This window comes from Stenella coeruleoalba (genome assembly GCF_951394435.1).
Source record: "Stenella coeruleoalba genome assembly, chromosome: 19".
Classification (NCBI taxonomy): domain Eukaryota; kingdom Metazoa; phylum Chordata; class Mammalia; order Artiodactyla; family Delphinidae; genus Stenella; species Stenella coeruleoalba.
This window is the reverse complement of record NC_137165.1, coordinates 48,654,147-48,675,432: the sequence shown is the minus strand read 5'-3', so window position 1 is coordinate 48,675,432 and position 21,286 is coordinate 48,654,147. Positions and strand designations below refer to the sequence as shown.

At 51.7% G+C, this 21,286-nt stretch overlaps 1 protein-coding gene across 2 annotated transcripts; it reads left to right on the top strand.

Annotated features, from left to right (window-relative positions):
* Positions 1-137: 137 nt before the first annotated feature.
* Positions 138-21,046, top strand: NARF (nuclear prelamin A recognition factor). Of its 2 annotated transcripts, XM_079904034.1 has the most exons (11): positions 138-274; positions 1,218-1,298; positions 4,272-4,415; positions 6,901-7,033; positions 10,030-10,164; positions 14,056-14,174; positions 14,764-14,893; positions 15,912-15,975; positions 16,886-17,023; positions 17,304-17,461; positions 19,385-21,046. In XM_079904034.1, the coding sequence occupies exons 1-11, from the start codon at positions 248-250 to the stop codon at positions 19,624-19,626; spliced, it is 1,371 nt and encodes a 456-aa protein (XP_079760160.1). In that variant the 5' UTR covers positions 138-247; the 3' UTR covers positions 19,627-21,046. The 2 variants fall into 2 exon arrangements, with proteins under 2 accessions (XP_079760160.1, XP_079760161.1); XM_079904035.1 differs by lacking the exon at positions 4,272-4,415.
* The last annotated feature ends 240 nt before the right edge of the window (positions 21,047-21,286 follow it).

Sequence of the window (21,286 nt, the reverse complement as noted above, 5' to 3'; positions counted from 1 at the left end):
CGGTCTCATTGGCCTAGGCAGAGCCCTGAAGCGTGGAGCCGCACCGCCCTCTACGCGTTCCTGTTGGTTCAGGCTTGTGGCTCGCTCGCTCCCGGAGCTTTCATTGGTCGAGCGGAGCGGCGAGGGGTGGGGCCGCGTCGGAGCGAAGACAACAAAGGGTGGCGGGCAGCGGGTGGCGGGTGGCGGTGACCGCGTCTCCTGGTGCTCCGCTCAGGCCGCGCACCCGGACCTGCCAGCCCCGCTCCAGATGAAGTGTGAGCACTGCACGCGGAAGGTGGGCTCCGCGCGCTCGGGCCGGGGCGGGGTCCGGGTCAGGGGCCGGGGCCGGGAGGAGCCTACGCTCGCAGAGCCTGGGGCCTCGGGGGCGTCGGGAGCCTGGCAGCTCCGAGCGCCTCTGCCTCCGCGTCGTCGCTGACAGAACCTCCGGGCGCCGGCCCGCAGCTCCCGTTCTCGGGGGTGGAGGCCGCTGAGGGTGGGCCACCCGCGCGTCCGGTTCCCGCTCCCGTCTCCCGGAGGCGGCGTGACGTCGGGGCGTATGTCTATCCTTTCAAAGTACCTTCGAAGCCAAAAACCACCAGAAAAACCGACCAACCTTTGCTACCAGTCAGGGCACTCACAGCAGACACCATCCTTGGTGTGAATTAGCGATACGGTGATCAACAGTGTTTTTAGGGGGCTTTATGCTACCTAAAAACTTGAGTGCTTACAGTAACGAAAACGACACAGAAGTGCAGGAAGGAAACACGGGCTGGGCCTTCTGCTACCTGGGTAACCACGGTAACTGTGATAGCGTTACCCACTTACTTCTAGGCTGTGATGCACAGGGGGGTTTCTGTTTGTTTTTTCAAAATTGGATCGTATCATAAATATTATTCCATCACTTGCTCTTTCTTTCAGTCAACGTTATATAGGAGATACCTTTTCATAGCATTACACACAACCTTTGTTGTATTCCAAGTATACACATGTCCAGGTAGTCTGGCATTAATTTATCTGTCATGAGAGGCCACATTGCTTCTAGTTTTCATCTGCTGCAAACAATGCAGGTATAAAGGTGTGTATGGGTGTGTTTGTATGTCCACAATTATAAGTGCTTTTATTTCTGTAGAAAAGATTTTGAGACATGTGATGAATTCATCAGCAAGTATGTATGTTTTTTTAAATTCACAGAGTCAGATTAAAAGTTGTTCTTTCATATGTTCCTTTGCCTTTTCAAGGAATGTAGTAAAAAAACAAAAACCGATGACCAAGAGAATGCATCAGTCGATGTACCAAGTCCAGCCCACGAGAATGGAGAGGCAAGTAGATTTTTCAGTTTTGTATCAGCCTGTAGTAAACAGCTGCTGCTGTTTTTCTCCTCTTTGGGGGCTCACATCACCAGGTACATCATTGCTGTAAGAAAGAAGCAAGAAATGCAGGGGCTAAAAAGCCCCTGCCAGGGGCCAAACGTGCAAGTCAGTCAGTTGGAGGCACACGATCTTCAAGGTAAGAGCACGAAACAGTGTCTCTTCGCAGAATACACCAAGCCAAGACATACCATGTTAGGGACAAAGAAAAATGTTGTCCTTGGCTGTTTATTAGAAATAGAGCTGTAATGTTTAAACCTTTTTTTTTTTTTTTTTTTTTTTAGTGAAAAGTTCTATTCTGTTAGATGGGATTTTAGGTAGGTAATTTATAAAATAATTCAGATTTCCTGATTCTGTAAGTTTATTTTTCTAATGGTTTCTTCTCTCAGTTCTTGAGTTTTTAGGTTTTCCTTAGCCAGTAGTGACAGTTTACAATTACTAGGTGCATACCCTGAGCTGGGCGCTAGAGAAAGTGCTTTATACATGTGATCTCATTTCGTGCTCAGAATGAGCATTTCAAGTAAGCCCTACTGTTGTCCCCATTTTACAGAGAGGAGGATGCGGTACAGGGAGGTTAAGATTATTTCTTCCCTTAAAAAGTACTGGTACCGGTTTTAGAAATGGAAAATTGGCAACATGGAAGAAGCAAGCAGCAGGTTTCCTCTTTAGTTTAGGAGTCCTAATACAACATTGAGTCAGACAGGCTTTGATCTGGTCTGTCATGTACCAGTGCTGCTGTGTGCTCTGGTGACTGTAGGCCTTAGTGAGCAGCAGGGGATGAGACAAGCACCCAGGGCACTGAGGCAGAAGAGAGGCAGGGAGCACCTGGGGCCCTCCAGCCCCAGAGCACCTGGCCTGGGGCCTCCCACACCCACCCTCTGGCTACATCACCTTGGACAGACATCTAACCCTGGGAGCCCCAGTTTCCTTATCAGTGACATGGGGAGTTGGGTTACTTCTCTCCCAGGGCTGTGGTAGCCGGGAGATAATGTGTGTACATGGCTTAAGTGGGCGCCCTGCCAGCACAGTGGGCGGACCCCCTGATGGGAAGAGCCAGTCAGGAAAGTGGCTACTGAAGTGGGCCCTGAGGGGTGGTGAGAACTGAGGGTGGGGGATGTAGGGATGGGGTGAAAGCTCATCAGGCACAGGGAAGGTGTTAAGGGCAGGGAGATAGATTGGATGCATGTCTTAAGGCAGGTGGCTTAAGCTGACTAGAGTAGGGGAAGAATAGAAGGAAACTACTTGGGAGGCTGAGGGTGGTGAGGCCTGGGTGGGCCAGCCAGAGTGGCAGAAGCAGGAAAGGGGGTGCGGCACAGGGAGCTGAGTGCAGTTTGAGCTGCACGGACCCTGAGCTTTGCAGGATATCAGTCTGGAGCTTGGGAGGGAGAGAGCTCCCTGGAGGCTGCGATTGGAGAGGTTGAGTAGGGGCCTGATGCTGCTCTGAGAAGTGAGGCTGATTGGAGAGAAGGGCCGATGGATAGGCTTCTGCAGAGAATGCCTGTGTTTAAGAGGCAGCAGGAGAAAGAGGAAGGACCGCAACAGGTGGGAAGGAACCAGGCCTGGCCCTTGAAAGCCTGCAGAGGATGAGGATGACAGGGTGGCGTGTGGCTCATAGGCCGGGAGGGAGCCCTGCTGCCTGCGGCGGCTCAGAGTGTGGTCCTGGGCACCTCTGCAGGGGCAGTGGAGACAGAAGTCTCAGTGCCGCTCAACAGTACCTATTAGGCACCAGCTGTGTGCCAAGCCATGTGCTCCAGACCCTTGGAGCAGCAGCTCTGGCCCCACCTCGGGGCTTGTTAGAAGTGCAAACCCTTGGGTCCTGTCCATACCTCCTGAATGAGCATCTGCAACATAACAAGGTCCCGGAGTGAGCGCTGCACAGTGACACCGGGGCACATGGGGAGGACGGAGGTGACAGTGTGCACTCCTGTTCAGAGCTGCTGTGGACGGGAGGACCACACCCCCCCCACCGCGAGCCCTCTCTCACCAAATGTTTGAAAGAAGAACCAATGTACAACCATCAGGGGCTGTTGAAATGGCTCTGGTAGGCTTCAGAATATTCATATGTTCATCCACCAAATATTTATTGAGTGCCTTCTGTATACAGGAGATGTCAGAGAACAGAAGGGTATGAGACAAGATTGCTCCCTCAGAGCTTGCATTTCAGGGAAAAGAGGCAACACGTAGATGCCAGGGGGTGCTGTTCTGGCAGGTGTCTGCGAGGGTCTGAGGGGTGAGCCAGGCTCTCAGGGAGCATTTCCCTCAGGGAGACCCAGAGCAGGAAGGGCCAGAGTGGCTAGAGGTGAGAGCTGGCAGGAGTGACGGTGATGAGGGCCTCCATCGGAGGTGTGGCTTGTGTTCTGGTGGACCTCTGCCTAGGGAGGGAGCTGCAGGGAGCAAGTGGGCGCAGGAGCAGCCAGGAGAAGACGAAGCAGCCAAGGGTTATTGTCTTGGTGTCTAAGGGAGCAGAGTCACTGATATGTGAGTTTGAGCGTCACAGCTCTGTGACGTGAGGGCCCTGTTGCCCACGGGTCAGCAGTGAAATACGTTAGTGCTAAGCCTCTCAGGGAGGCCAGTCTGCGGGCTTCCACAGGAGGCTTCTGTGGGGAGCCGTGGGACTGGGCGAGCTCAACGGGGAGTGCAGAGCAGGCCAAGCCAGGAGCCCCCAGTGGCAGCAGGGAGAGGCGTGGGGGCAGGAGAAGCCCAGAAGCGTAGCTCTCCTCCTGCCACATTTGACGGTGCTGGCCCGCTCCCCGCATATTGCCATCCGTGGGACCCTGGTACCATGGTGGCTGCAGCACCTGAAGCTCCAGGCCTGGCCTGCACCAGTTTTCTGTATTATGCTTGCGCTGTTACTTTTTCTAAAGAAGCAAGTATTAAAGAGTTTTTGTTGAAGAATCAGGCCAGAGCATCATCTTTCTTTCGTAGAAAGGAGAATTCCATAAATTGGCTGATGCCAAGATATTTCTGAGTGACTGCCTGGCCTGTGACAGCTGTGTTTCTGCAGAGGAAGGAGTCCAGGTTTCCCAGCAGAACGCCAAGGACTTCTTCCGAGTTCTGAACCTTAACAAGGTACGGCATCCTAGGCGCTTTCTGGCGCCAGAGGTGGGTGGAGGTCAAGGTGAGGCATGAAGCCTCTGCTCGGGCTTGGGGAGTGCATCTTGGCCCTGGCCCTGTGTCCCTTGCTGTAGTTGACCCTCTCCATAGCCCTGTCAGAACAAAACCGCACCCACAGTCACACTCCCTCATTGATGTGGGCAGCAACTATGGCCGGCACCACCGACCAGGCTCCCCTGGCTTGGGGGAGGCCTCTGAGTGCTTGGTCATGGGATGGTGTGGTGGCTCAGCTGCTGCCGCTCTGCCTCTGGGGCATTCTCAGAGGCAGGGCTTCTGTCCTCACAGGCTCTGCGTCCTGGGGCAGGGCTGTGGTCTTTCAGTTCATCCCTGCAGACTCCCTGTACAGACGGAACTACTCAGTGTCACTTGTATTCCAGTAGTGACAGGAAGACAGGTGAAGGGGAAAGACAGGAAAGGCGGAGGCAGATGAGGCTGTAAAGCACATCTCTCTTCGCCCTCACTCTGGCCTGGGGTGTTTCTGTGCTCTCACAGCTGCTTCCCAGGAAGTGTGTGTACCGGCTCTACACACCGTGCTGGGCACTTTGGCCCACGTGAGGCCCAGGTTTTTTTCTAGGTGTACTGACTGCAGGTAACAAATTTTTTCTTTTCCAGTCTTTGTATATCTTATTTCTTCTTCTTATGGTATTGTCTAGGACCTTTAAATCAACCTGAAATAGCAGTAGTGATAAAAATAGTACTAATGTCAGGACTTCCCTGGCAGTCCAGTGGTTGAGGCTCCACTCTCCCAATGCAGGGATCGCAGGTTCGATCCCTGGTTGGGGAACTAAGATCCCACATGCCACGTGTGGCGTGGCCAATTAAAAAAATAATAATAATAAAATTAAATTAAAAAAATAGTACTAATGTCTTGTTTCAGACTTTAGTGGAAATGCTGGTAAAGTTTTACTATTAAATAGATGTTTGCAGAATCTTTTACTATTAAAGAGATGTAGATACTCATACCAATCAGCATTTTGGCTATAGAAAATGGATACCCAAGTCAGACTAGCATAAAAAGGAAATGCTTAGTTATTTCATGAAACTGAAAGCTTAGAAGTGGGAGAGGTTTTGGGTTTGGCTGAGTCAGTCAGTCAGGGCTGTCATCAGGAAAAAGCAGTTTCTATTTCCCTGCTGCCCTCGGCTCTGGGCTCAGGCTGATCCCCTCTTGGTCATAAATCGGCTCCCTCAGAGGAGGTGATATTTGAGTGAGAATGAAGTGAGGAGTGCGTCCTCGCAATTCCCTGGGCAGGGTGTCAGACAGAGGGGCAGGAAGTGCCGAGTCTGGCTCCTGAAGCTGGGGACAGACCGCCCTCTGCTCTTCCTCCTCCAGTAGCATTTGAAACTTGCACCCCCTTGTTCCTGCTTCCAAATTTATATTAGGATGCTGCTGGTCACAAACCACAGAAACCATGCCTGGCTGGCTCGGGCATCATAGGAGTTGGTGAGGGAGCTGGAGGTCGGTGTGTGCCAGCTTGGTGCCCTGATGGATTTGTTGGGTGTGGGTTTCCCAGGCGTCACGTGAAAGTGAAATCCCATCCAGAGGAGACAGGCAGCCTCAGCATTGTCTCGCCTGAGCTTCGAGGCAGGGGCATGGGGACAGGACCAGACTGTCCTGTGACCAGTCCACGGGTAGACTGTGGTGGAAGGTGACCACTGAACACCTCTGTCCAGGTTTCTGCTTTTCCTCATTTGCAGGCAGTGTCTGACCTTAACAGTCTCTGTCATGATAATCCTGCATCTTCTCTCCTCTAATCCCAGGTCAAGGGATCCCACTGCTGACTTTCTAATGCCCGACATGCTTGCTCATGCTGCTCCCCTGGGTTACATCCTGCGTGTCCGTGATGAGTCAGCATTCTTCTAAACTCAAATTGTTCATATTTTTCTAGGGATTTCTTGAACTGCCAGCATCTGGTTTTGGATTCAGGGTGTGATAGCCTGGTTTCACGCTTGTTTGTTTGGTATTTATTAAAGACTTCACAGAAAATGAGGATCATCTACTACTTAAAAATTTGCTAAAATTTGCCACTAAGTGACCTGGGCTTGAGGTCTCTTGGGGGCAGACCTCAGGGCCCCATTTTCATGTATTTTCATTGTTATGGGTCATTTCAGTTACTTACAGTCCAATATTGTACATAACTTTTATTTTTCCTTTAAATTTATCCATTTTCTCCAGATGTTTGCATTTATGTATAATATCGATGTATATATTTCTGATTTAATATTGTTTTTAAAATTGATAAAATCTCTTGGAATGTCTCATTCTTTTCATTCTTGTTTTTTTCTCCTTTTTCTTTGTGCTTGCCAGTGTCTTGTATATTTTATTAGTTTTTCCATAGGGCATCTGTTACATTCTGTTTGTTCTAGACTTTTCACGAAGGTGTCTTACTTTCACTCCTTGTGTAATCACCACATGTACAATGTTCTTCTCTATTTCTCCTAGAAATGTGATACCTCAAAGCACAAGGTGCTGGCAGTGTCAGTATGTCCTCAGTCTCTGCCTTATTTTGCTGCTAAATTCAGCCTCAGTGTGACTGATGCATCCAGAAGACTCTGTGGCTTCCTCAAAAGTCTTGGTGAGGTGCCTTTTGATATTATTTATAGCAAACAAATTTGATTTAATTTGAATTTATAACTTGAGTTTTTAACTGCCCTTTTAATCTCTAGAGTTCAATTTTCAAGGGCACAGGATAGGTAAGAACTTCCATGAGAGTTTTGTGGAACATAAGAGGACCGTCTCTCTGACCCATGCATGGTAGGCTGGTGTCACTTACCCTCTTGCCATGCAGATGGGTGTTGTGTTACGGCCGGGCTGGCCCCTCCAGGAACAGCAAATGACCATCTTAGGGCACGTAGCTGGGGACACCTGGGACCCACGCTTGCCCAGCAATGTCGAGTCGCCTGGCTCATAGTGGTTACAGAGGGCGTTTATTCGATAGAGAATCACATCTACGATGATTGGCATCTGGTTTCCCAGGAAGCTCTGAAGATCAGAGCAGGAAGGGAATGGGCTATGTCCTTTGTGTGAAGAATGAAAGGTCAGTACGTGAGGACTCAAATGTGAATGAATACTAGAGTAATACTGCCTCAAACAGTGATAAGAGTGCTTCTGTCTTGTCTGTCATGTCAGACTAGAACTTCCCCTCCAACCCAGAGTGTCCTACAGGTGGGCTCAGAAGAGGAGAACTTGAGCCATTTGCCAAATAAGAGTTTTTACTGTTCCTCAATGGATTTTTAAAGATGTAAACGCATTGGGATTACTAATAAAATAAGATGACATGTAGACTAAATGTCCTCGCACTGGTCTGCCTGCCTCACTGCTCCGTGTTGCTTTCCACGTGGAGCTGTTTCTCGGTGCACTGCCTGCCACAATCAAAACTAAGGCTGCAGCTACCAGCGTGGACTCCTTAAGTCATCCTTTATGCTTTTAATCTTAAAAAGCCTAAGGTTAGGGCTTCCCTGGTGGTGCAGTGGTTGAGAGTCCGCCTGCCAGTGCAGGGGACGCGGGTTCGTGCCCCGGTCCGGGAAGATCCCACGTGCCGCGGAGCGGCTGGGCCCGTGAGCCATGGCCGCTGAGCCTGCGAATCCAGAGCCTGGGCTCCACAACGGGAGAGGCCACAACAGTGAGAGGCCCGCGTACCACAAAAAAAAAAAAAAAAAAAGCCTAAGGTTAGCTTAGTTTTACCAGAGATCGAAGTTATTAGATGCTCTGTCTTCTCATAGTGAAAGGCCCTATTTTTGGGGGGGGATTTTTAAAAAATAAATAATTGGGCATTATGTGTTAATATTAATAAAGAAAATATATCCACAGTGAAACTGATATTTTTAAGGTAACTCTTTAAGGTGACACAATATTTATAATATTTCTTTATTATTTTTTATAAATTTATTTTTATTTTTGGCTGCATTGGGTCTTTGTTGCTGCGCGTGGTCCTTCTCTGGTTGCGGCAAGTGGGGCTACTCTTCGTTGCAGTGCACGGGCTTCTCATTGCAGTGGCTTCTCTTGTTGCAGAGCACGGGCTCTAGGCACACGGCTTCATTAGTTGTGGCACGTGGGCTCAGTAGTTGTGGCTCGTGGGCTCTAGAGCGCAGGCTCAGTAGTTGTGGCGCACGGGCTTCATTGCTTCTCGGCATGTGGGATCTTCTTGACCAGGGATCGAACCTGTGTCCCCTGCATTGGCAGGCAGATTCTTAACCACTGCTCCACCAGGGAAATCCCCATAATATGTCTTTTTTGTTGTTGTGGTGGTGGTGGTGGTGGTGGTGGTGGTAGTACGCGGGCCTCTCACTGCCGTGGCCTCTTCCATTGCGGAGCACAGGCTCCAGACATACAGGCTCAGCGGCCATGGCTCACGGGCCCAGCCGCTCCGCGGCATGTGGGATCCTCCCGGACTGGGGCACGAACCCGCGTCCCCTGCATCGCCAGGCGGACTCTCAACCACTGCGCCACCAGGGAAGCCCCATAATATTTCTTTTTAAGAATAACTGGCTGCTTTTAAGGTTTAGACCAGCTGCAGATATTAAAATTATTTGCTTGCTTTACTTTATTGTAATTGAGAGCACATTCTTTTGTCTTAGGTTTATTTTCCAATATTAAGAACTTATTTGCAGTAACATGGATGGACTTGGAGGGTATTATGCTAAGTGAATTAAGTCAGACAGAGAAAGACAAATACTGTGTGATATTTCTTATACGTGGAATCTAAAAAAATATAATAAGCTAGTGAATATAACAAAACAGAAGCAGGCTCACAGATAGAGAACAAACTAGTGGTTACCAGTGAGGAGAGGGAAGAGGGGGAGGGACACTATAAGGGTGGGGGATAAAGAGGTACAAATTATTAGGTATAAAATAAGCCGCAAGGATATATTGTACAACACAGGGAATATAGCAAAAAAAATTTGGTTTTTGGCCACACCATGCGGCTTGCAGGATCTTAGTTCCCTGACCAGGGTTTGAACCTGGGCCATGGCAGTGAGAGTGCTGAGTCCTAACCACTGGACCGCCAGGGAATTCCCTATAGCAAATATTTTATAATAACTATAAGTGGAGCATAACCTTTAAAATATGTGAACCACTATATCATACACCTGTAACTTATATAATTCTGTATATCAACTATACTTCAGTTTTAAAAAAAGAAAAATATTTATTAAGAAAAGAATAGCTAGTTAAAAATCAACTTAATAAAGGTATGCTCAGCCAGTTTACTCATTTTGTTTATTTTAAAGATATCAAAGAGCATTACAGACTGGAATTTAATTTAGCCAGTGAATTGAAAGAGAATACTGCTGGTACCTTGTAATATTCCATTAATTTACATATGGAGTACGGTAAGGTGTTTGTGTACATGTAGAGGGGAAAAGAGGAAGCAGGAGAGAGAATATATATGTTTTATTGTGAAAAATGATACGTGCTGTTGTTTGAAAGAGTAAAGGGCACAGTCTCCTACTTCGGCAGCTATCGATGCTTGTGGAGTCTGCCCTTTCAGTTTGTCCCTGACACTCCAGACCCTGAGAATAGATCCCACATTCTGTGATGTGGAGCCGAATGCGCCTCTCTTCCCTGCAGGGGTGCATTATGTCTTCGATACAACAATCGCTGCAGATTTCAGCATCCTGGAGAGTCAAAAAGAATTTGTGCGTCGATTCCGCCAGCACAATGAGGAAGAGCCCACGTTACCCATGCTGACCTCTGCCTGTCCTGGTGAGCACAGGGCCTGCGGCTGGGCCTCTGGGTGCCTGAAGCACCTTTTCACATCAGTCTACGTTTGGGGGCAGGCCTAGGCAGTGGATGAGGTCAGGGGTCAGTGGGTCTTGGGGAGTAGTTTCAGCCTTGAGTAGTTTTACGTCGACCAACATATTTATTAAAAGTATGACATATTTCAAATGTCCAAACAATTATAGATAATATGAACACCCATGGATCTTTTGCCAACTTAAATAGAAGTTACATAATAAAAAATATTTCTTTACATTAATAGTAGATTCCATCCTGGAGCAATTTTTAAACCAGTCTTTAATTAGTTTTATTATATAGAGCTTGGTGCCTGAGGTAGAGAAATTTTATCACAGGTTTTTTAATTCTGGAAAAATAGAAAGTTTTGGAAAAAGAAAATGTTTAAAGATGATGCGTAAGGGAAGGGAGGAAGTGCTGTACTGGTAAGTGACATTTAGTGAAAAAATTATTTCTAAATAAATCAGGTCTGTGAGAGCCCAGTTATGGTCTACATAATCTTAGGTTTTTGTTCACGTTTCTATTTTCAGTTTACCTCTCCTCCCCCACCATGGTTCCAAATTTTTCTAGCATTTTACATGTCGCCCATCAATCATTAGGATTACGATTTAATAAAGTTGAACGTTGACATTATGGTTGCTTAGAATTTGGAAATACTTTCCACCCAGTCGTAAAACCATGGAAAGCAAATTTGCCATCTGTCCAAGAGGCCCATGGGTTGATTCATTAACTGAGCGATGTTGTTCAGCGGCCCATGGGCCGGTGAGAGGTCATCAGCATCAGGTGGGGCTTATTTCCCGTGTGTAGGTTGTCCTCCTGGAAAGATGACCCCCCACGTGGATGCTCCCAGCTCTCCAGGCGTGTCAGGCAGTTTCTGTATCCAGAGTCTATGTATAAACTGACTCTAAATGCACACTTTGCTGGACCGTGGTGTCCACTTCTGCATTTACGTCCTTGTAGGTGTTTTTGCAGCTGCTTAGGAGTAGATATGCACAGCTGAGGTCTCGGGGAACCACCTGGCTCTCCAAGGGCACTGCAGAGATGCCCCTGCCCCTGGGATCCCAGCACCGGCTCCTTGTGGGGCCCTCACTCAATGCCACACAGCCATTCACTGTGGCTCATTCCCACCCATCCAAGGAAGAGGCAGTATAAAATGACCCGAGCTCGGCCTGTGCCCCCAGGGCGGTGGTTCCAGACTTCCCATTCCACGTTCCTGTTGGCAGGATCACAGGAATTCCTGTGCTGTCCTGACACCAAACCTTCAGATAGCGATGGATTCCTTATGTGGGAGGCCCTGTTGGAATGGAGCCTGGGACAGAAGCCTCCACTCCTGGCAGGAACTAGCCCTGCTGACCTGGGTAGTAAGCAGGTGGTTGATTCCTGCAGAAAGCAATGGGCCCTCTGTCCTTGGAGTGAGCGCAGCACTGGTGGAGACCTGGGCTGTCTGCTGTTGCTGCAAACCAGCCACTCCCCCTCCTCCAGCTTGGTGTTTGCTGCATTTGGTGGTCTCCCTGAGCTGCTCAGGGCTGTTTACTCGTGGGTTTGGAGCTTCTCCGAGTTTTCTTCCTAGATAATGATGCATTTTCCTTCGGGAGCTCTTCGTAGCTAAGCCAGTTAAAACTGTATCTGTTGTTCATGTTTATGCCACCTCTCAAATTTGGGGAGATGAGGTGAGATCTGGTTCGGACCTAACCCTTTTCTAGAATTTGGTGCTGATGTTTTGCTTCCCTGTGACAACTTAGGGAAATTAAAACAACACCAAGTCGGACGATTTGACCTGGTGCGCAGAATCAGGCTATAGGTGGTCCTGGACTGACTTGCCAGGCTTCTGCACACAGGTTCCCTATGTCCCAGTCATGCTTCCTCAGACTGGAGGGCAGCACGTCCAGGCCGGGATAGGGACATCTGGGCAGGCCCTTGCTGCCCACAAGCCAATGGAGCACCACCTTGCCGACGCACCTTTGCCCAGCGGGGGTGGGTGGGAGAGGGGGTATTGAGCTGCTCAGCTCTGGACATGCTCACGGGCCTTGGGCTGTGTGATATCCTGCCAAGAGCACTCATTGAGCTGAAGTGTGGGAAATAATCTCTCCAACCCAGCAGAGTGTCTGGAGAGCGGGAACCTTGTGCCAGGCACTTCTCTGAGCAGGTTCCCTTTCTACCTTTAGAGAGGGTCACTGTGAAGAGGTGGGTAGTCTGACAGGGTGGGATTTGGGTGCCCTACCCACACCCATGCTGCCACCAAGTTGGGGGGCCAGCGGGGCTTACCAAGCCCCACGCCGGTGCTGGTGGCAAGTTCTGATCAGGGGTGCCCGTGAGAAAGTGCTAGCCTGTCTGGTGTCTGTGCCAGGTGCTGTGGACCCTGTGACCCGGTTCCTCCTCCTCATGCCTGTTTGGTCCTCTTCCCCGCCCTGGCCAGGAGGTTCTCCGGGGCCCTGGCTCCTACCGCCTGGTGTTCTGCCTGATCTTGTGTGAGGCCTTCACAGCACATAGCACATTCACCCGCAGCATGGAGCTGGGGTCTGCCTGAGAGCCGAGTCTGCATGTGTGGGCACTGGCGCTGAGACCAGGGTGCACAGGGGCCTTACAAAGCCAGACCTGTGGTGGGAGTGGCCTTGAGCCCGCAAATGCTCAACGACCTTTGATAGTTTTTCTTTTTTCTTTTTACTTATTTATTTATTGGCCACGCCATGCAGCTTGTGGGATCCTAGTTCCCCAACTAGGGATTGAACCTGGGGCCCCGGCAGTGAAAGCGCTAAGTACTAACCACTGGACCACCAGGGAATTCCCTAGTTTCTCTTTTTTAATGTGAACCATTCTGTGTACATGTGCAGAGGCTGGGAACGAGGGGAGCCATCCTCCAGCAGCATTTCTCTTAGGGGCTTATGCTGGTGACCATGGACATTGCCTGAGTATGCTCAGGCCTGCAAGCAGGTGATGGCTGTGGTTTGAGTTTGTTCAGATGAGATTGGCTGGTGCTTGCTGTTCCTCCTTCCGGGAGTGGGCATGGGGAGGCGGCTGCCCCAGGGTTCTGGTGGGCAGCTTGTCTCCAGGCTTCCTCGCCCCCGCTCCCCCCCCGACACCCCTTTCATGGTGCTGTGGTATGCACACCAGACACTGCTGTAGGATCAGCAGTGTCACCAGACGCTCTCCTCACCAGGTCGTGCCCAGCGGGAGAAGGGAGCAGGCTGTTGCTCCTGCAGGTTGAGCTGCTGGCTGTTTGGTCCGCTGACCTTTCTGACCTGCAGTCCGCCCCGGAATCTATGGCAGCGGTGGTGCACTCACAAGGCATTGTGGGAGTCAGCGACTCAGGGGAGATGCTAAGGGCCGTGCTGGGCATGCCGTGGGCACGCTGCAGGTTGTGCTGCTTATTGTGCATTGCTTGGGGGTGTGGGTTTCTCATATTGCATTGTCCTAACAGTGGGCAATTACTGGGCTGTTAATTTCCAATAGGTGAGTGAAGCTGGGTAGGCCTGGTGGCCATTGGCTCCTGTCTGAACTGTGGCCACCCATCCTGGCTATGAGAACAACTTTGCAGCTGGCAAGGTGGAGCTGGAACCAAGCCGCCCAGGACGCCACCTCATAGCTGCTCCTTCAAGCTTGTTCTCAATTTGGGGAGACCTGCAACCCCAGCTCTTACCTTCCTCTTGCTCTGTTCTGTCTGGTCTGGGGCCGAGGGAGGCGTGCATTCCCGGCACCCTCCAGTCTTGTGGCAGACGCACCTGGGCTTCCCGTGGCCGAGCCGCTGAGGAGAGGCGGTCTGGTCAGAGGGAGCCTGTCACGCACTCCTGAAAGAAGACGTGTCCTGCTCTACTCCGGGTGAGGCAGCCACGAGGAGCTGACACGGGGCCCTTTCCTCCTCAGGCTGGGTCCGATATGCTGAGCGGGTGCTGGGTCACCCTGTCACCCCCCACCTCTGCACTGCCAAGTCTCCCCAGCAGATTATGGGATCCCTGGTGAAGGACTACTTTGCCAGACGGCAGGTAAGCCGGCCTGAAGGGCAGCATGCAGGTCAGGCAGCGAGCTTCCATGTGAGGACAGGTGCTGATGGGAACTCAGGGCAAGCGAGGGAGGGCAGGGGAGGTTCCACCGGGCGTGCAAGGTGGTCTCAGCCCCAGGCCCTGCTGATTGAGGGGGCATCCAGACACCTGGTCACTCAGCTTCCAGCTTCTGGCATTGCCACCAATTCCTGCTCAGCCAGGGGCACGGAGAGGGGCGGCCTGGTCTCTTGGGAAGCATCTGGAAAGTCTGCAGGGAAAACGGCTGGGCGTTCATTTACAGTCCAGCAGCGGCTTGTTGTCACGATGTTTGGTCACCACGTGCATAGTTCAGGGGAAACAGGCCAGCTTCTGGCTTCTCCCTGTGAGTGTCCAGGCAGCAGGTCTTGAGCGAGGTGGCTCCGTGGGTGGGCTTGGGGGTGCTGCGGCTCAGGAACTTGGTCTGTGGGAGCCGGGTCTTGGACCCCGAGAAAGCACCAGGCCTGCTCCCTCGTGGCATGTTCTGGGTCCAGCGCATTAAGCTGCCCCCTCCCTTCTGCATGGCCCCCAACATGGATTTGCTTTTCCTGCACAGAACCTGTCCCCAGACAAGATTTTCCATGTCATCGTGGCCCCTTGCTATGATAAGAAGCTGGAGGCCCTTCAGGAAGATGTTCTCACGGCTTCGAGGGGTTCCCGGGGCACTGACTGCGTGCTAACCTCAGGTGAGGGTGGGGCCTCGGGAAAGGCAGCAGGGGGAGGCCAGCCCCACGGCCAGTGCGTGTCCGCGGTGAGGGCCTGACACACAACCACACTGGGGACACTGAAGCTTCCTCCTTCAGAGCAAAGCAGAAAGCACATGTGAGACCGGGGACATTGCTGGGGGACTCCTCGTGGAGGCCCTGCCCCTGGACTTGTGCAGAGAGCCCGCAGCACCTTCTCAGTGTTGGGATGGGAGTGATTCCCTGGAATCCTCAAGACCCATTCGGAATGCTGCCATCAGTTGAGAGGTAGATTAAGTTTTTGCTGAAGCCCAGCTGGGTGTACTTTAAATGGCCTTGAAAACAGGTCCCTACGGCATGGAGGCAGAGTGGCTGGCTCTCTGGCAACCTCCGAGGACAGTGGGTCCCCTGACCAGAAACTCCCCACATGGAAGCCCGTGGAAAGGTCCCCACCGCACAGGCTCCTATGGCGGTGATGGGGGTGAGTGGGGTGGGAGAGCCTCAGCCACAGCCCTCTGCTCACCTTAGGTGATGGGTTTTCCTAAGAAGCACACTCGGGCATCTTTTCTTTGAATACAGTAGATTTTTACTCTTTTTCACAGATGTTCAGTCTTCTCACACACACCTGACACCACAGCAGTTGATTCAGGATACACCCTTAGCGTTAAGGGTTTCTTCAGGATCCCTTGTGCAAAGGGAGATACAAAAGTGGTCCTGATTTTTGATCGGTCTTGTTGCAGATAACTGACATCCTATCCACATGAAAGCTTTCCACTCAGGAAACAAAAACACTGGGAGACGTTTGTAGAAGCCCCCGTTTCAGGGGCAGAAGGAGGAATTAGACTCTTCCCTGGCATTTCATCAGTGTTACTTTGCATCTGTTGCCTGTGACAGGCGTGATGACCAAGGTCATTGTAACCTAGAATGTCCTCCGGGGGAAGGAGGTGACACCGGGAGCAGCTCCTGAGGAAATGTGGGCCGTGTCCTGTCACGGCATCTTATGTCGCTTCTTTGTCTGTAGGTGAAATCACTCAGATGATGGAACAAAGTGACCTCTCGGTGAGAGACGCTGCTCTGGACACTCTGTAAGTGGCTTTGCAGGGAGACGCACCCTTGCACCTTGGGGGCCTCCTGTGTGACCTTGTGACCTCTGCCAGGCGCATGTCCCAAGGCCTCCCTCCTTTACAGTGAGGCCACATGCCACACTGAGGCATGGGTGTGGTGAGGCCCCTGGCCTCGGGGGCCACTCCCTTTGTTGCCCCACTACGTACGACCCTTGGCTCTGCATAGAGCATGCGCAGCACCATGGAGTGGACACCAGCACCCCCCACTCCTGAACTTCACATGTTCCTGACGTTACACCTGGACCTACTGGGGGATGGGGGCCACCTCCAGACACAGAGTGGCTCCCTCAGGTCCCTTTGCCCAAGAGCAGCAGACTGGGTTTCTGCCATCAGTGGTGACCCCAACCACTGACCGTAGTCCTGCTGCATCCTGTTCCCCAGAGTGTACACAGACTGCAAGAGCACACGAGGGCCACAGGGCACACACGGGCTGCGCAGCAGATCCTTCCGGCAGTGACGTCAGGCCCACGTGTGGCCCTGGTGTGGAAGGCGGACTGTAAGCATAGGATGTAAGCGACTGGTGTGCCTGTGGCCAGAGCCTGTGCTTGGGCCCAGGCTGACCCAGAGGCCTCGTCCTGGCCGGGCACAGATGGTGTGCCCTCTCAAGTGGCCCTCAGATGCCTAGTTCTCATGCCCCGAGTTGTGAGGTTCTAAGGGTCGTACCCTTCACACACGTGCAGCCAGAGGAAAGGAGTCATTCGGGCAGCGGTGGGTGCGCCTGCACCTGCAGGCTTCATGTCAGCCAGTGAAACCCAACACAGATGAGGTTTTTGCCCAAAGTCTAAATACTTATAAAGGTTTTCGCAACCTTGGATCATAAATCTTAGGGAGTTGGATTTAATTCTTGCTGTCACTTTTCCTGCCTGGTGAGGTTTGGAGACATGAAGGAAGAGGAGGTTAGACGCCATGACGGAGCCAGCTCCGACGGATACCTGGCGCACATCTTCAGACATGCGGCCAAGGAGCTGTTCAACGAGGACGTGGGGGAGGTCACCTACCGCACCCTGAGGTGTGTGGGGCTGGGGTGGCCTCTGTCTGTCTTCTTGTGTGGTCAGTGCTGCCTGTCAGGTGTAAATTCTATAAATAGGACCCCCGCCCTGCAAAGCCAGCTGCAGGTCCGGGAGGGAGGTCCTATTTATAGAATTTACACCAGTCAAGATCGAAAGGCCTTTTATGTGTTATTCACAGACTTTTAAATTTTGCTGACACTCCAAACTTAGACTGGAAATAATCCTCAAACCACAGAGGAAGGACCCTACAGATGAAAGTCTGTGCTGTTGATTTTATAGGAACAAAGACTTCCAGGAGGTCACCCTCGAGAAGAGCGGGGAGGTTCTCTTGCGCTTTGCTGCTGCTTATGGCTTTCGAAACATCCAGAACGTGGTCCTAAAGCTGAAGAAGGGCAAGTTCCCGTACCACTTTGTGGAGGTCCTCGCCTGTGCCGGGGGTAAGACTCAGGGGCCCAGGCTGAGCTGGGCACCTCCGAGCCCTGTAGGAAACGGGCCCTGTTGGCCACCCCCAGCCTCACTCAGCTCCAAGGGCTTTGTGGGAGTGTGGATGCTGCCCTGGTGGTTGTGGCGTGATGGTCCCTCCCTCTCACACCCACATATTGGAAAATGCAGGCTGGGAGATGTCACCTTGGAAAACCTCTTGGGGACATGGTCCCAGAGAAGAGTTGCTTGGGTGACACCAGCTGAGAGCCGGCTCGTGTGGCAGCTGGTGTCGAGAACACTGAGACTGCCTGGTAGCTTGAATGGCCCCTACCTCCTCCAGCCAGGTTTGTCAGTGAGTGATGGGAGAGACCCGTGTGATGGATGGAGGCCGATGAGAGGGGGTAGGGGTCCCGCAAGAGGACCTGCTGGTGGAGTCGGGCAGGAGGGAAGCGTGCGGCCCCCATGGCCCATCAGGCCCCTTGGTGGTGATAGAGCCAACTCAGAGAGGGGGTCAGGGATGTCTGTACCATTCTGGGGTGGGGGGTGCCCACAAGATACACAGGTGGAAATACCTGGGCGGGGGGGAGACGCGGATCCAGGTGCGAGACGGGCTCAGGGAGAGGAGGCCCCAGTGCGGGTGGCTGAGGGCAGAGAGGCGAGCGCTGGCCGTGGGGGATGGGCAGCCTTGGGGACCTCGCTCCAGGGACCAGGACACGGAGGGCAGATCCCATGGTCTGAGTGGAGGAGTGGACAGGAGATGAGGACGAGGAGGCAGCGGGGGAGCTGTGGGCTTGAGGGGTCCATGCAGGCCCTCCAGGAGAGGCACCCCATACCTGCATGCCGATCAGGGTAGAGGCTCAGCAGGACTCACTTGTGCCCTGTAGTTAGAGCATCAGCTGGGGGAGCAGGAGCTGGGATCTGAGGAGAGAGAAGCAGCCCCTGGGCAAGTGAGATGTGAGGTCCAGAGGGCAGCTGTTGGGTACAGCCAAGGGATAAGCGGAGGGAGGTTTGGAAATTTGCTGCAGATTCTTTTATTTTTATTTTCATGTTTTTATTTATTTATTTGGCTGTGCCGGGTCTTAGTTGCGGCACGCAGGATCTTTGTTGCTGCGTGTGGATCTTTTAGTTGCGGCATGCTGGATCTTTAGTTGCAGGCACATGGGATCTTTAGTTGCGGCATGCAAACTCTTTAGTTGTGGCATGTGGGATCTAATTCCCTGACCAGGGATCAAACCCAGGCCCCCTGCATTGGGAGCGCAGAGTCTTAACCACTGGACCACCAGGGAAGTCCTGCTGCAAGTTCGCTTAAATGAATTTTTATCTTACAAGTCATGACATCATCTAACACGTTTGAAAATAAGTAGGGCCAATACATAGGAGGCATGTTCCTTATTCAGGCCGAGGTGTTAGGGTGTTGGGCTCATGGGTCTCCATCCACCGTCCCCCTCCCCTGTGCAGCCCAGATGTGGATGCACACATTATGTAGACACCAGTGATTTAGCTGTTCATTAGTAATTTCTATGTTCTCCTGGTTTTGATAAATTTCAAGAGAAACTGGAAATCCAGATTTGCGTACATAGCCACTCACTTCTAAAAGGTTGGCAAGTTATTTCGGCTTTAGATAAAAACATTTCACGGGTAATGTAAATAGGAGGGACTATGAGCCTGTGACCGGGGTCTTGGGGCCCAAGGTCCAGCTCCAGGCTCTGGCCACGAGACACTGCACACTGCTGTCATTCCTCTCTTCCAGAACCATCGTCCCTTTAAGATGAAAGGTGGGGGACTTCCCTGGTGGTCCAACAGTTAAGACTCCGTGCTTCCACTGCTGGGGGCGAGGGTTCGATCCCTGGCCAGGAAACTAAGATCCCACATGCCATGTAGTGCGGCCAAAAAAAAAGGTGAAAGGAGGGAAAGAGTAAGCTCCCTTTGTTTTTCAGGGTGCCTTAACGGCAGAGGCCAAGCCCAGACCGAGGATGGCTGCGTGGACAAGGCCCTGCTGCAGAAGATGAAAGGCATCTACACTGACATCCCCGTGCGGCTCCCGGAGACCAGTTCCCATGTGCAGGAGCTGTACCAGGAGTGGCTGGATGGCACCGACTCCCCCCGAGTCCAGGAAGCCCTGCATACCGCATACCAGGGCCCAGGGCATCCTGCTAACAGCCGAGACATCAAGTGGTGAAGGTCGAGGAGGCTGGGAGGCAGGCCTGTCTGCTGCCTGAGGATGGAGGAGCTGCCATGTGTGGGTATCAGAGACACTGGAAGAAAACAGCTCAGCTTTTCTCTTACTACTTTGGTTTTTCAGAATTCTTTGCTACCCCCATTTGTCAGCAGCCCCCTCCCTCAGTTCGATGAGGTGCTATCTTCGTAATATGTATGTGGTTGGAATATTTTAACGTGAGAGAAGGGTGCCCCAATTTGAGTTTCCTTTAAGACTGAAAAATTCCAAAGAACAAGAATGGAGTCAGAGTACTGTCTTCTGGGCTTAGTGAAAATCCAGAAAGTGTCCTGTGAACAGCTAAGACCCCAGAAATTCTCATACACATGCCTCAGACAGATTTGATGGGGAAATGACAGGAAGTGGGCAGGGTGCGGGGGTCTATGGTCTGCCCAGTTGGCTCTTATTTTTATCCACTTATTTTATTCTTAAAAATGTTTTTGCCAGAATGTGAATAAACTGCATCCTTTAGGAATCAGGGGGCTCATAAATATGAATCTGGATTTTCAGCTTTTCTGGAGAAAAGTTCTGGCAACAGTGGGCCACATTCCTTACTGCTGTGGTGTCCAGAGTGCTGTGTAACAGCCGCCTCCTGGGACCAGACCCTCTAACTGTGGCCCTGCAGGCTCTGCAGCTTATGTCCCAAATTCACGCTTTCACATTCACATTCTTTAAGTGAACTCACCTTGAGGCAGAGGGAGGCCTGCGAAGGGTGATGGGTGTTACAGAGGGAAGGATGGAGAGGCAGCTGCCCTGCTCAGGCTAGGCTGTGTGGTCGGCAGTCAGCCTCCTCCATCCTTCCCTGGGTGGGGTCAGGCAGGTGACGGCCCTTCTGACCCTGAACTTGGGTGAGGCAGCTTCCTGATGGTCCAGCCTCTCCTCGTTCTCCTCCCCGGTGTCCTTCCCACACACCGTGGGCCTGGCTCGTCCACAGGGCTCGGTGAAGCCTCCGTGGCTCCTGACGGGACTCCCCCACCTGGCATGTAGTGCTCATGTGAGCTCGCCTTAAAGAAAGGTGGAAGAGAGCAGTTTACCCACAAACAGAAAGGGCTAGCAAAGAATTGGAAATTATGGAATCATGGAACTCCATGTCAGGGCTTATCCTGTGAAACAAAGACTTCTGTGGATAGGCCTCCAGTTGGTTGTTCAAAGCACTTAAATTTTGTTATCATGGGTGGTGACATTCTTCTTGGATCCCTCAGTGCTGTAAGCCTGAGCTGTTAGATTTCCTTCATCTACTCTATGTTGTATTGTACCTGTATACCTATCTGGGTTGACAACTGGATATAATGTGTGAAATTGTATATTTTTTCCTTTTAACCTATATACAATTGAGTTTCTATCCTCTACAGTAACTGATTATGGAATAAACACTTGAAGAGTGTCTGAGTGTGGAGAGTGCATGAACCAGATGCTGACTCCCCAGCCAGGGGCCTGCGTGTGCCCTCCCTCACCAGCCCCACCCAGGCTACTCCCTTGCGCTTTGGGAGCCAGCACCACCCTGGAGCAGGGGAGCGTCTTTGCCCGAAGCCCTCTGTGGGCCAGGGATGCCAGGAGTCCGGTGGGGCTGCTCTTCTTGCTTCGAAAGCCACCTCTTCCAGCTACAACAAAAACACGCCCCCCC